Source organism: Pezoporus wallicus, unplaced genomic scaffold (genome assembly GCF_028554395.1).
Source record: "Pezoporus wallicus isolate ANWC-B61680 ecotype Strahan unplaced genomic scaffold, APGP_CSIRO_Pwel_v1 contig_6520, whole genome shotgun sequence".
NCBI classification, from domain to species: Eukaryota; Metazoa; Chordata; class Aves; order Psittaciformes; family Psittacidae; genus Pezoporus; species Pezoporus wallicus.
In genome coordinates, this window is record NW_026636887.1 from 1778558 (window position 1) to 1794126 (window position 15569).

The window sequence follows — 15569 nt, forward strand, 5'->3', positions numbered from 1 at the left end:
AAGACTGGGAGATTTTTGCTGCTGAGATCAGCTGGGCCTGGCTTTCATCTTGTGTTGACCCACTTAAAAGAACAGCATTCCCAGCTTTGTAACTTGAGACACCAAGTAGCCAGCACATGGCCCCAAGCCCCAGGAGTTTGGCATGGAAGTCAGAGACACTAGCAATGTGCTTTGTTTTCCATACAGGGAATTTTAAAATTTCTTAGTGGTCATCTTACACTGATGCATTTGAACAGAGTCTCTCCCCTCCCATTCCATCTTCAGGGTTGCCAGCCACTGCCTGCCTTTCTCATGGCTCAGTATGTGCAGCCCAAGAAGATGTGCAAGAATAGAGATGGTTGATCGCTTAAAAACATTATGGAGAACAACTATATTTTTATACTTGCATTAGACAGAAAGCCAGTCCATTTGGGAAGCTGCAGTGGCCAAAAGAAGGGTGAAATTTGTAGCCATAGCAACACTGAGCTTGTGCCTATTGACTGTTGACAGGAAACCATGTGAAAACATGCCATTTAGAGGCATTAGCGAAAGGAGGAGGTCTACTTGTTCCAAAACCCATACTGTGCCTTCTCATAAAGCACTTACAGTTTCAAGATGATTTGAGGTTTTGTCTGTTTCAGTGTAAAAAGCACTTTAATGTAAACCCTCAAAATTTAGCCTCTAGTGTCACCATTTTTGTTAGTGTGCTTGTTCTCTCTGTATTTGTAACTGAAGAAGCCCACAGCAATAATCCTGTCCAGTTTAGGTTTGCTCTTCCTTGGGGATGAGGTCCTAAAAATTAATCTCAGTAAATTCTGCTATTGCAGGCCTCGTATCATCTCCTATGTCATACAGTAATGCAAGTATGTCTTCAGTAACATTTTGAAAATACTGTATTCCAGGCAAAAGCAAAATTACATACTTTATAATTGTCTTATTGTAAACTGATTCAGGGATGTTTATTAAGAGTAGACAAAATGAGTGGGAATCCCCCAGCCTTTGCTATGAAGACACACTACTTCAGAGGGACACCATCACTCACCCCATCAATCACAATGTTTTTGTGAGTACAAATTTTTCTCTGACTCTATTAACTTATTAAGAGATGTGCCACGAAAAAGCTACAAAGAGAAATCACATCCTGTAAATTATACTTCTGAAACTTTCAAAACAAGGTGAATATGTTTAAGTATTCACATATATAAACAAATAAACAATAACTAAGAAAATAAGGTGAGACCCTTCTATCATATAAAAACTATTAAAAGCATTTCAATTCAGTACTGTACAAAACAGTACTTTATTATTGCTAACCTTCCATTTCTCCAAAACTTATGTCAGAAAATAGAAAACAAGTTCAGATATTTTCTATTGGTAAAAACCTATGATTTGCTGCTGAAAATATCTTCTCACTCTTCAATGTATTTAGTATATAAATCTGTTGAAATTTTAATATGATAGAAGCTTTTATTGAAGCTTAGATGGCCTCAGATTTAAATGCTTGAAACAATTTAAAACTTTATTAATATCTTGATGTATCTTGGCAATGTTTTACTGCAAGTGGATCATTCTCAGATATATATGTATCTACTTATCTAGTTAAAATGTGCAGGTGGCTGTGAATGTCTTATTTAAATTATACTGCAGTAATTCTTGCAGGACTTCATTATTATTTTGCATAAATAATAAAAATAATTCCAAAACAAAATTCCATGATGATTTCAAACTTGCAGTTGAAAGTATTTTTTCAGAAGCTATACATGGGAATTGGGCATACAATATAGTGGTAATATCCAATTTAGAGAAGAGCTTTGACTAGATTAAAAAAGCTTAAGTTTTATTGGTTTTGTTTGGTGTTTTTTTTTTGTTTTGTGTTTTTTTTTTTGCTTTCTTCAGCATTTAAAAAAAGTAATTATAATGAATTCTTAATGATCCTACTGGCTGCTTTTCTAAGTACATTTTCCAAAATAGAAAGCATGGTGTTACATTATTCTCTGCGGGTAGGTAGTTTGTGTCTTACATTTGATGGCTAGCTTCCCATACATCAAGTCCAGGCTGATAATTACAAATTGTTGCCTAGCTATTTTGTTTGCTCAATGCATGACCCTTGAGGCTGCCTTATTCATTGTTATTTAATTGTTCTAACTAATGCACTTTCACTAAAATAGATACACTGGATAACCAAGCTGGAATGACAGAAACAAATAAATTGTCGCTGGAATCAATCCATGTACACTCAGTCTAATCTGTTATTAAAGAGATGGCAGTATTTTCATTCATAACAGTGTGCTTCAATAAATACATTAGCTCCAATTTTCACTGATTTTCAATATTCTGTTCCGAATTAACGCAATGCCCACAAATATCTATTATTTATACCCCAAAGGCAAACATTTGTCAGTGCAGACAGATTTTATAGTCCTGTGTAAAACAAGCATTCCTCTACAAATCAAGAACAATCACTTTCATAACATGAAGATATGAATCATGTGTAGACATGTTTTATGCAATTTTTGTGGCTAATATTGGTGATTATGCACATGAATCTTCTTTCTGTAACATGCTAAGGTACCGTATGCTTTGCTGAAGTCACCATCAGGGTGCATGTGTGAAATTTCTGTGTTCCCTTAACAGCAGAAACAGAATACCTAACACAAACAAAGACAATCTTCACTACTGAAGGACTACAGGGTGTCCGTTACAACCAGAAAATACAATTGCTTTATCTACACATATGGAGATAAAATGCTCCATGGTTCTCAGAAGGAAAGCAGACCACTAATATAATAACAAATTGTAGAATCTGCCATGGTTTCAGCTGGGATAGAGTTAATTTTCTTCCTTGTAGCTGCTTCGGTGTTGTGTTTTGGATTTGGGATGAGGATAATGTTGATAACACACTGATGTACTAGTTGTTGCTGAACAGTGTTATACATTTATTCAAGGACTTTTCAGCATGGATGGGGGCCATTGCTCAGGGACTGGCTGGGCAATGGTTGGCAGGTGGTGAGCAGCTGCATTGTGCATCCCTTGTTTTGTATATTCTTATTCACCATGGCTGTGTCATGTGTAGTTAACTGCCGGGTTAAACCACAACAGGATCATAGGATCATTTAGGCTGGAAAACACCTTTAAGATCATTAAGTCCCCCGGTTAAGCTAGCATCAACATTACCACCACCAATGGTAAGAAAATATCTTGTTAATGATAAGAAAATAATTACAAGCAACAAGTAATCAATGGTTTTGATACTTGCCCGTGGAAAGGTTGTAAATCTATCCAGTTCTTCCACAAAGCAAAACATCTGTAAACTGATTGCTGACATTACGATTAAAAGGCTGGCAGTAAATACCACCAAACTCCCAAGTTTTTTTCCTGGTCCAAATATCTTATACACAAAATCCTCCAAAGCAGGAGAAATCTTTATAAGCCGAACTACTCTAAGAACCTGCAAAGAAAGAGAAAATACAAGTGTATTCATTTATTATCACATTAATCAACAACTTTTCACAGAATCAGAAAATTCAAGGCCAAAAAGGGACTTGCAGCCTTGTAGCCCAGTAAATATCAAGTTGCCTCCACTTGTAATAGACCACAAGTTATGTGTTAGGTTAAGAACACAAGCCCTGGAACCTGTCAAGTTTTGCCTGTACTTATCTTGGCCTGCCTGAACATTTTTTTTAACTAGCAACAGCAGTTACCCATGACCACGTAACTTTTAACCTACTTTGTCCTTTTCTTAGCTTTTTATGATTATGCGGTGTAATGCTTATTGTTACATAACTCTATTTCTAAGATACGGTAACAAGCTGTAATTTCGCATGGAATAAGCTGTCTGTGAGCCTTGCTTAAAATGCAGCATCAAGGCATACAGACGTGATAACAGCATCTTGTTCAAACTGAGAGTACAGGCACAGGAGGATACTCAAGGGCCCCAGCTCACCAGCCACAGAGGCATCACAGAAATGTAATTGGGTAAAGCTGTTTTGGGGGTAACAAAGGGAACAAGGTCATAGGCAAAACACACCAGAGATAGTAAATGTGATCTTAATGTGGAATTACAGACCAATGAAGGTCATCAGTGTTAAAAATCCGTAATTATTCTAAAGGGACAGGCTTCTGAACAATCTTTGAAGAAGGCTCAGCTTTGAGAAGAAGGCTAGATGACATGACTTTGAAAGGCTACTTTCAACCTACATTTTACCATAATTCTATATTATTTGTTAAACCAGGTTATAGATACACACAAAGAACTGCCAGCTCTTCTACAGGTCATCTTTCTGTTTCAGTGACCCAAGGTAAAATTATTTGGCATTGTGTACCATATAACCTAGCAAGTTTGATAATGAACATATTTTGCTATTTCATGCTATATACAAGGGAAATTGTGCCACTGACATATTTGATATCTCTTGGTACTAGTAGTGGCAGCAGAACTGTGATTGTGTGTGGAACTCCTTACGCATTCACTGCTGAGTCCACCTCAAAAAACCTGTTGATAGCTCTGATTCTCCCATTTATGCCACTGACAGTGACACAGACAGTGACATGAACATCAGCATCAACAAGAGGGAGTGGCATCAACAGTAGTTGCTGGAGGCAGGAGACAGCAGGATATGGGGCAAATGAGATTCTGCTAGTTTTACACAGAAAAAGACCCTCTAGACCAAGGTACCACCTGTACTTCCAAAAGAATCATATTGAAACTGAAAGGTAGGAATTACAGTGCAATTGTAGGTTGACCTTATGTACGGGTCAAATAAAATTACTGTGCTGCTTTTGGAGAAAAAATAAGTTTGACAGAGGTTGCTCACAGAAAGAGTTCACTGAACCTTGCAGCTTTCTAATAATGTACACCTTTGCCTTTTGCATGAAACTCTTCTCTATACCTAGCCATCAGGTATGCAGAATATTCTAGTCATCTAGGCTTTATTGCCAAAGGGGAGAGACAGAAACAGCCACCTCAAGTGAACAACTCATTCCAAATACACCAGACCCCTTCTGTGAAATAAACTTTCACAATATTAGAGTAAGGTAAGGTCTTTTCTTTCATATTGGTCCTGTGATCATATTACATATAATCTGAGTATGTGAAACTGGTTACCAAGGCAATGACAGACAGTGAGACAAGTGAGATTTCCAAGAACTATGAACATGTTAATTTAGTGCCTTCTTACTTACAAGATCTACTCATAGTGTAAATGTTAGCTCTGTTTCCACCAGTATTAATTTAGATACAGACCCCAGCGGAGTGAAGATCTCATGCAAGTTGGTATTGAGTTGTACTTTAGATAAACTGCATTATCTGCCTTATTTCCCCCTCACCCCTTCCTTTGGGGAGCTTTAATTGACCCTTAAGCGACACACTAATCTTACTCATACTATTTGGTTTTGTTTTTTCCATTTATTTTCATTAGATGACAAATTGAATCTAGCAAAAGTATACTCTAATGAACATTTATGCATTCTTTGTAATTGGATTGCAAATTGTATTAGATTTAAGAGCTGCAGAAGTTGCACTATTTGGAATAAATATAAAAATATATTAAAAAACAAATAAAAAATACAAAAAAGGAACCACAGCTTTGTTACAAAGAATGGCTGCATCTCCTAAAAGCAATGATATGTATTCAGAAAATGACTCAGCAATATTTTCCCCAGGCACGTCTCTTCAGACCAGTATAGGTCAAATTCTGTTTATATCTCTCCCTTTTATGCCAGTTCATTACAGAACTCTACAATAATATGCAAAGTCTGTAATTTCTTCACTGATTTTGTGTTCCATAGATTATAGACATGGAATGGTGGTTTGATGTAGTCTTTCACAGAAAGTTTTGCAAAGTGTTTTGAATCAATGTACAGCAAATGCAAGAAAGATAGGTGGGAGGGTGGACAGTAGCCAATGTGGTGAAGAATGAATGATGTGTTGGCAAAAGGTAATGATAAAGACCACGATAAATGATAAAATGAATAATGCAGGCCGAAATACATGCTAAGGAAGGCTATATAAGCCAAACATTTATGCTTGCTAGAATGTGGCAAGACTTCTGTTTTCAGTAATCTGCTTTGTTGGCTGACAAGAAACACATTTAACCTGTCATCATTAATACCTAAAGGCCTAGAAATCTGCCGAACATGAAGACATATCCATGTGAAAAAGACTTTTTGACCTTGGTTGGTTTGAAAATGTGTTATCTAGCTTGCCTAGAAGCTTAATTGCGGGGGAATACAGTGCATACCTCCCTTACACGCTGACATCAAAGGTAACATATTTTCCAACCTTACTGTCATTTGCCTCTTAGGGGATTTGCATTGCAAAATACAACCCAAATCTTTCAGTGTAGCAGGTGTTTCTGCTTGCAAAATCTGTGTCTCTCAGGTATTTGGGAAAAAAAGCACATCCTGGCATTTTCTGTCACAAAAGCTAGCACTTAAAACCAAAACCAAAACCAAACCAAACCAACCCAACCCAAAAACACCACCACCCCTGCCCCATGAAACTTATTAAATCCATTAAAAAGAGAAGACTTTTTTTAATCAACATGTGGCTACATTTTCATTATACTTTCAATCCTATGAGGTAATGATGTTACCCGTTTAGTGCAACATCTTCATAATTTATATTTAAAATTCTTAGAAAGAAATCATCACATGTAAGTGGATTCTGCCCTAATAAATATGGACCAACTGTTAACTATGTAACTATTTTAACTGATTGCTCCCAGTTAAGTTTCCTGCATGCTTTTGACACAAGAGTACAACGTCATACTCCTGCTAGATTACGTTTTCTTGCAGATTAGAAATATAATGCTACACTGAATAACAACATTTTACACATTTGGACTGCAAACTAAAAGCTAAAATAATCTGAAAACTTTCAAATGAGACCAGGTAAAAGTAAAATAGAATTTGTCATCCTGAAAGCTTTCTTGAGCAGGCTTGTAGAATCATTTAAAAAAAATACAGGAGGTCATTTGCAGAAATCTAAAAAGAGCATTCGATTTCAACCTACACTTTTGGAGACTGCTCCCCCCGTATTGTACTTACTTGATCATAATATGTGTCACTGTAGCTAACCACATTTATTGACCGTACTCTGTCTGATGATTTATTATTTGCCTTTATTGATTATTAATTATTCACTATGACAATCCATTGCTGAATAATGGACAGATACAAATCCTTTAATATGTATTTTTTAAATCCCTTTCTTTAGCACTGTAGAATATAACACATTATAATGCATCTCAGTGCTTTCTCCCACAACTGGAGCAACTCTAAGCACTTCAAGAAGAATGAATGGGGAATTGGTTGGGCTGATTGACAGAGGAAGAATCAGAAGTTTGAATTAATAAGTCTTTCTTTGTCCCTACTTCGTGTTCTTCCCCAAAGTGAAAATGTAGGAAGATGCTCAATAAACACATTTTCCCTCTAGATAATAAATGGTTGGAAAGCCATAAAAAACAACTCTGAGATGGTTTAAGATGGTTCTGGAGAAATGACCTCAGAAGATCCACAATAACTGGAGGGGAGACCCTTAGGTACGTGACTGCCACAGAGATGAAGATTTGGGGAAGAAATAGCAAATGTACGAAGGCCTCATGGAAGAAGCCAGGAAGCAGCAGTAGACACTACAGGAAGGTGATGCTGCTGTAAACAGCTGTGTGCAAGGAAAAGGCTCAATGAAGGACAGTGAATAAACTAATCCAGAACCTGCTGAACAGTGTAGCTCAGATAAGAAATAGGAGTTACTGAAAACTGAAAGGATTTCTCAGCAAAGCTATAAGGAATCCTATTTGTTATTTTTAAGGTATTCTTAAACTAAGCCTAAATTGTGTGTACTTCAGTAGTCTGAGAATGGAAGTAAATGAGAGTGAAATGTTGATGGTTAATATTTTTTTTTGGTATATACAGTAAATTGTAAAAGTATCTGATCATACCTGAAAATATGTAAACTGAGAGTGATAGAGGTCTGGATAAATATGAAGAGTGGTTCCAATTACAAGCAGCAACTCAAACTTGTGAAGAGATGAGCTGATGTATCCTGTGAAACCCAAACACCAGATCTTCAGGAGAGCTTCTAAATCAAACAGAACTGTAAAAGCAACCTAGATGAATATATAAAACAAGAAAGACGCATTCAAAACACTGAGTTAAATTACAGGTTTCTATGACATAATGTCTATTAAGGTTTTCTATGGCAAAAATAAATATCTCCATAATATTTAACAAAGCCACTGTCGTGGTTTAAACCCAGTCAGGTAATTCGTTCGCTCACTTCCCCCCCTTTCTTGCCCTCCCCCCGCTCTCGGAGGGACGGAGAGGAGAATCAAAAGAATGCAACTCCCACGGGTTGAGATAAGAACAGTTTAGTAACTAAGGTATAACACAAATCACTACTGCTACCACCAATGATAATAATGATAAAGGAAATAACAAGGGAACAGAATACAACACCTCAGCACCAGCTGACCGATAACTCGCCCCCCCAAGCCCGACCAAGCTCCGACCGATACCTCCTCCAACCCTGCAGTCTCCCAGCCCTTCCGGCTAACTCCTCGTTACATCCTGGGCATGACGTGCTGTGGTATGGAATACCTCTTTGGTCAGTTTGGGTCAGGTGTCCTGTCTCTGCTTCCTCCTGGCTTCCCCTCCTCCCTGGCAGAGCATGAGGCTCACAAAGTCCTTGGCCAAACCAAAACATCTCTATCAGCTCTGTTCCCGAGCCGAAAGTCAAAACACTGCACTGCACCAGCTACCAAGGAGGAGAAACATGACTGCTACTGCTGAACCCAGGACAGCCACTCATGCTCTGAACAGAATAAATGATCAGGAATAGATTTCCTCATATTGTCTCATATTCTTCCTTAAAATATACACTTCATGAAATTTTATGAAGTGTCAACACAGACCTGTAGGTTTCCCAGTTTGGAAAGCATGAAGTAATGAATCCACCCAGCTGACCTTTCACTTTGTGACACAGATAAAATGGAAACAATTATAAGATGTTTTTTTCAAAATGTGAAGCAGACCATGTGAACTGTATGAAGAATTTTAAGAGATCTAAGGAATAAAACCAAGTTTAAAGGTCTCTTGGTGGAAAATTGCTACTCCCAATTTTCTAAACCTTCCACAGTAATATGACAACCAAAACAACTATGAAAAGGGATGATGGGACTTAAACATTAAAACAACTTAAAAAAACCCAGGAAATTCAAACTCATTACAGAACTGGTAAACTTTCACAATTTTAAAAAGAGATGGTGTTAAAGAAGTTAAGCAAAGAGAGTAAGGGTAGAAGTTACAGGGGAAGAAATCTACTTGTAAGCATTGAATGATTGTGGGATTCTTCCAGAGGCTTTTTGAAATTTTTATACATTAAACCCCATGATGTTCAGTTGGAAAAAAGGGACACAATTTTGCATAGGTTTACAACTTCAGTATTTGTTTTCTCTTACTTCTGTCACTTCCAAAAATCTTTCTGGCTAGACACACTTATTTCTAACCTGCCTTCTTATTTTACCACTGTATATACCCTGAGATACTCTCTTCCTTGCTTCCCAACAGCCAGGAAACCCAATGGAAAAGATGTTTTTCCTTGACTCAGCAATTTTCCCCTCTGACACTTTACACACTTTGGGGCTTAAAAGAGATACTGATATAAAATTAGGTGGCATCTATATATACAACTAATACTTTTAAAGTGCCTGCAAACATTAACAAAATACAGCTCAAACCTCCTTTGAGGAAAAGCATTATTAGCCTTTTAAGATAGAGAACTTAATTGACTGTAGCCCATAAAGTTTACTAGAATTGGCAGAGGATAACGAAGTTAGAGACTAAGATTTTAATCCTGAATCTGACAGTGACAATCTCTGGGATGCTGCCTTAAATACTCATATTACTGAAAATTTAAACTCTCCAGTCCATCAAAAAATATATTTCTAAACATGAAAGAACGGTTTGGTGAGATAGCTAAATAAAGTTTTACATATTTTATGTGGACAGGACTGTCCCAAAGCAGGTGTAGAGAATTAAACACTGAAGTTTATGTCGTATGTTTATTCCCCTTGTCCACACAGCTATTTATGAGCAGTGCTAGAAGCTATATTATATAGCTCCTCAAGGAATGCAAAGTAGTTATCAGGTGTCAAATGTCCTCTGAATGGCTAAATCAAGGAAGAATGCTTCATAGCACTTCAAAACCTTCTTCACATTAGGGAAGAAATATTTGTATGATTTCAGTCATACACAGTGTAGGGACACGTTCATGCTCATATTCTCAAATGCATCTGGCCAGTTTTTCAGACCTTGTTCTGGTAGCTCAAAGAGCTTGTGGAGAGCAATGAGCCGAGTCTGAACAGACTACCTCTTTATATGAAAATCTCTATCTAAACCACAACGCTTTATCAAAAAATATTAAAATGAAAGCTCACTTTTAATGAAAATTCATCTAATTGAGTCCTAAAAGAATAAGGTGGTCAAATTAGGAAAAATGGAGCAGTAGGGAGAAAGCAGGTGGAGTTCAGTTACAGAGCAGGTAGAATAGCAATGCCATTTAAATACACACATACATACTTCAGAGTACATAGGCTTCCTATTAGGACAGGACTAACAAATATGATGTTAAGTGTATTTTAATTTATTCTAGAAATGTGTGGGTGGGATCATTTGCATTTTACATGCTTGTCAAATGAATTCAAACCCCTAGCACTTAAAAATGTATCAAATGGTTTGCATAACATCTGATTACATTTATACACCTGTCTTCCTGCTGACAGACTTGTATTTTTTTTCCTTCCTTGTAATTAAATACAGGAGGAGATTTGGAATATCTGACTAGAACTTTTTGTTAGGTGTGAAATGTAATACAATCTTAGAGCCTCTTTTTTTCTTTCTTTCTTTATTTCTTTTCTAAGCTGAAATTACTCCTTTCATTGCTGTAGAGACAGGGGAAAAGCAAATTCTCATAAGAGGCCAGAGCAGACCCACACAAAAAGAGCAGACATAAAGCGTGAGCAGCCACCCTCTACCAGGTTGCCAGTTTTGCTCTGGGGAGGACAAAGAGGAGCTACCTGAAATGGGCTGCTTCTCTGAGGGCTACCTCCCGTTCAGTCACCCAAAAGCTTTATGGCATCAATGCCTCCTTCAGCAGCATTTTGTTTTTCCAGTAGTCTCTTAACATCTTTTTTTTTTGCAGAGGCAGAGCTCAGTATCAGCCAATGTCCAACCTGACAGCCTCTTTGCAACTGGTTTACAAGCCAGTATTGCATCCTGCTTCAACCAGTCTCCCTCACCAAGGAAACAAGCCAGCCACTGTGGAATAATCTGCATTGTTTGAGTATTCAGTCTCCTCAAGGCTATTACAAACAATTTCTTTGTATGTCCTGTGCTGCAAAGAACAAGATTCACAATAACCAAGTAGCAAATGACAACAGCTTATCAATTTCTCCTCTCTCCCAGAATTTTTCTGGTCTCCTGCTGTTCGGATTCTGTATTTTATATCACATTCTATAAGATACACAGGGTTTGTTCTTGTTTGATTTTTATTGTGTTTCCAGTAAAAGCATCAAAGGTTAAAAATAATAACAAACCCCAACAAATGCACATCAAATAAGTATACCTTACAAATAAACAGAATACCTTTCAATATTCCAGACTAATTTAACTTACATACTTAGAAATGTAAACATGTAGAATGCAAACAAATGAGTTTTATGACAACCTCCCCACTTACATATCAATAATCTAAGCTATACAGAAACAGAAAAATATATCTTTAAAGAAAACTGGATGTTACTTTCAGGCCAGAATTATACTCTAGTCTAATGACATGTTCATCTTGAATTTCTAAACCTTGTCAAATATTTCTATTGGAAAAAAAAAACACCCAAACCCTTCACTTGAAATGTACACTTGATGTTGAAGAGAGTATTTCTAGCACTGATTAATAAAAGCATAATTATACTATATATTCAGTGCCAAAATAGGAATAGCACAGGCAGCGTTTCCTATTTTGAGTATAAATAGAATTAATGTTATTTTGTTAAGAATCCAGGCTCCACTTGCTGTATCCTGGGTATAAACAGCAAGAAGTTCACAGACTCAGGCTTTAATGCTGACTTCATTATTTGTTTCCGGCCTAGTTGGCTGGGCTAGAGTTAATTTTCTTTATCAGTTTGGATGGTGCTTTGGATTTGTGCTAGAAACAGTGTGGCTAACACAGGGGTGTTTTAGCTGTTGCTGAGCAGTGCTTGCACCCCGGTCAAGGCCTTGTCTGCCTCTCACCCCACCCCACCAGCGAGCAGACTGGGGGTGCACAAGAGGTTGGGAGGGGACACAGCCAGGACAGCTGATCCCAACTGAACCAAGGGACATTCCATACCATATGGTGTCGTGGTCAGCATATAGAGCTGGGGAAGAAGAAGGAAGGGAGAGATGTTTGGGGTGACTGTCTTTGTCTTCCCAAGCAATGGTTACGCATCATGTCACCCTGCTTTCCTGGAGATGGCTAACACCTGCCTGACTATGGGAAGTGATGAATGAACTTCTTGTTTTGCTTTGCTTGTGTGCACAGCTTTTGCTTTCCCTATTAAACTGTCTTTATCTCACCCCATGAGTCATCTTACTTTCACCCTGCCAATTCTCTCCCCATCTCACTGGGGAAGAGTGAGTGAGTGACTCTCACTGGGGGACAGTAAGTGAGTGGCAGGCTGAGCTGCCTGCCAGTTTTAAAGCAGAACAGAGATTAAAATGAGTTTCCCTGTCCTCACTTCTATCCTCAAATCTGTGTCATAAGAAAATCCAGCATTTACTGGTTTTATTCTGATGACTTATTCCCAGGATCTTTCAAGTTTATGTTGTTTTTTGAATATGCTCAGAAGTTGAGAAAAAATAAAGATAACACATTTCACAATTACTCTAAACTACAGCTATCTCCTGCTATATCATGTTTGATACAAATTCTAAAACTAAGATAAATTAAAAAATGGGTATCAAGTCAATCTCCCTTAGAAAAGGGAGATTTGTAAAGCGTCATGATATTATGGACTAGGGGTTTAGAGCTGGCACTTGAGTCTGACTCTCAAATGTATTTAAGACATTTAAAACCACAAGAGCAGAAACCATTGAACTTCTTGTCTTGTGATTCCCCTGCCACTGGTGTATTTGTTGCCAACAACGAACGGCAAATACCAATGGCAAAGGAATCACAAGGACTATATCGCTATCATGCACTCTAGCCTAAGAATGTCCTTTTTGTCCCCAAAGAAGGACTCCATAATTATTGAAATCAGGGAAACCATAACATGTGCCCAATCGAGGCAACCATGATCAACACTTTCAGAGAACTAATCTTGGTGAATTTCAGCACTGTTGGCTTTATACTCTATAGATAAAGTCACAACTCACAGTGCCCATCAAAGTAAATATTTTTAATAAAGAATGCTACAATACTGATTTCACTCTTGATTCAGGAAAAACAAGTATCTATTCTAAGCTATGGCTGTATATTAGTAACAAAAGACTCAAATTCTTTCTTTCTTGCTTTTTCAAACTGAATTAAATAGTACTAGAAGCACACGTAGACAAGGTTCTAGGATCTCCAATGCATGCTCTACAGTAAAATCCTTGACCAGCCAATGACTGAAGCAGGCTCCCTGCCAGAATGTCATTTATAATGAAACTTTTTTACCCCTGTTTCACTGGTTCAGGAGCATAGCCTCCTTATTCACCAAATTCATGACTGGATAAGTATTTTTGTGTGTGCTCTTGAGGCTGTTGAAGCTTGGCGATTTTCAAGACTATTTTGGTTATGCTTAGGGACCTTCTTGCAGCTACATGTATGGTGCATAAAGATTATTTAGGAAAATGTACTATATTATTATTCTTTAAAGACAGTATTTTGTCATTTTTTTCAGAGTTGAATTCTTCTGCATTTTACACTCCTGCAACAGAACGACAGCAACTGAGCAGCCATGCACTGCCTGCAGATGTTATACATCAGCCTCAGCTCATTACTACTGACATTTTGTTTGAGGAAATTACCTTTCAAAAGGTTCTAAGACAGGGCTGTCAGTCATTGTCACCCAGAGGAACTTGAACAGGTTAGCAAAGAATTCTCAGAATACTTAAGGGAACAAAAAAAATTACATACTAAAATATACTTGACATTCACATTTTATACTTTAGCTTATACCTTGAAAAATATCCAGAGAGTCATTTCAGCTTACTCACCTCAGCTAGATAAAATTCATCATATTGTCTCTTGAAATTTTCTCCTTTGTAGTAGTTACTAGCAGCAACAATCACATCTACAGCCACCATGCTTAGTATGAACATATGAAACACGGATGACCTCATCATTTTCTGCAAAAGAAAAAGGAAACTTTATCATCAAAATGAGTCAAACATATGCATTATAAAGTTTTATTACAGTGTCAAAACATAATCAACTACAATAATGTGTTTTTATAAAGCTTCTTTATATGATTCTAATAATTATTCTTTAAAATATATTGATATATTGCTGAAACGGGTTTATATGTGTGAGTTGGGGTTTTTTTTACTGAAAAGTTTTTTATTTGCCAGTTGACTTCTTACTGAAGATTTATAATTTGATACGATATGTATTACTTCAGTATGTTTATAAAGCATAAACTGTACTTCTATCTACTCAGTTGTCCTTGGTTAACACTCCTTCATTACAATTTATTCAGGCAGATCTCAATAACTTAATTGTTCAGGAACAAATAACATTAATTCTTGTGCATTGCTTCTGCTCAAGAAAGACAAGTAATATGGCTTTTATCTGATAGCAAACTATTACCTCAAAGTGTAAAACATCTATATATACATTAGATATGCACATCTGGGCCGATAAACTGTGGAGTACCTCACGGATATTTCATTTTCATTTATCTGTGCACTTAATGCTTTGTGTCATTGCTGCTGCAATCTCATGGGAGAAAAGAGAAATGGAGTCATGCAGCAATGGCCAGGAGTTCACATCCATGAGCTGCACAAACAGTAGGGATAAGAGGTATGCCCGAAGTTCAAAGAACTAACTTCTAGGCCTCCACCACATAGAATGTGGTTTTACGATTTACCCTGAAAATCACTACCCTCACTGGGTCAGCCACAGCTGTTCCAGTAGAATCTACAGTCAAACAGGCAGAATGTTGGCAAAATGTTATCTTACATTAAACCATCCCTGAATGGTCACTAATATTGATATTTTTTACAGTGTTTAACAAGTAATACAGTTTATGTTTTTAATGCTTATTTGCAAACACAACGTAAGTTACACACCATTATGGTTCCTTGTGTTTGTGTGTAAATTTAATTTGTGTTCGCATTGAAAAAGCCCATTTTTATTTGTTCCTGTGTTAAAATGTAGAAGTACCTGACAAGATTTCAGGAAAAATAACACTGAAAATATAGAAGAACCCTGCCCCTTCTCATCTTCTTCCTAAAGATTCTGCGTACCTCTACTGGTTTATATTCACAGAATCACATAGTTATTTAGGTTTGAAGGGATCTCTTGGGGTTGTCTAGTCTGCTTCTGCCTGCTCAAGCAGTCAGCTGGAGCA

General features: G+C 37.2%; 1 protein-coding gene across 1 annotated transcript in view; it reads right to left on the reverse strand.

The window, feature by feature from the left end:
- The window catches only part of NALCN (sodium leak channel, non-selective), a 232873-nt gene that overhangs the window by 104334 nt on the left and 112970 nt on the right, over positions 1-15569 (reverse strand). The window contains exons 11-13 of the mRNA XM_057402107.1: positions 14215-14346; positions 7920-8087; positions 3236-3427 (exon numbers count right to left, since the gene is read on the reverse strand). Of these exons, the coding sequence (XP_057258090.1) occupies positions 3236-3427; positions 7920-8087; positions 14215-14346 (492 nt within the window). The remainder of the gene's footprint in view (positions 1-3235; positions 3428-7919; positions 8088-14214; positions 14347-15569) is intronic.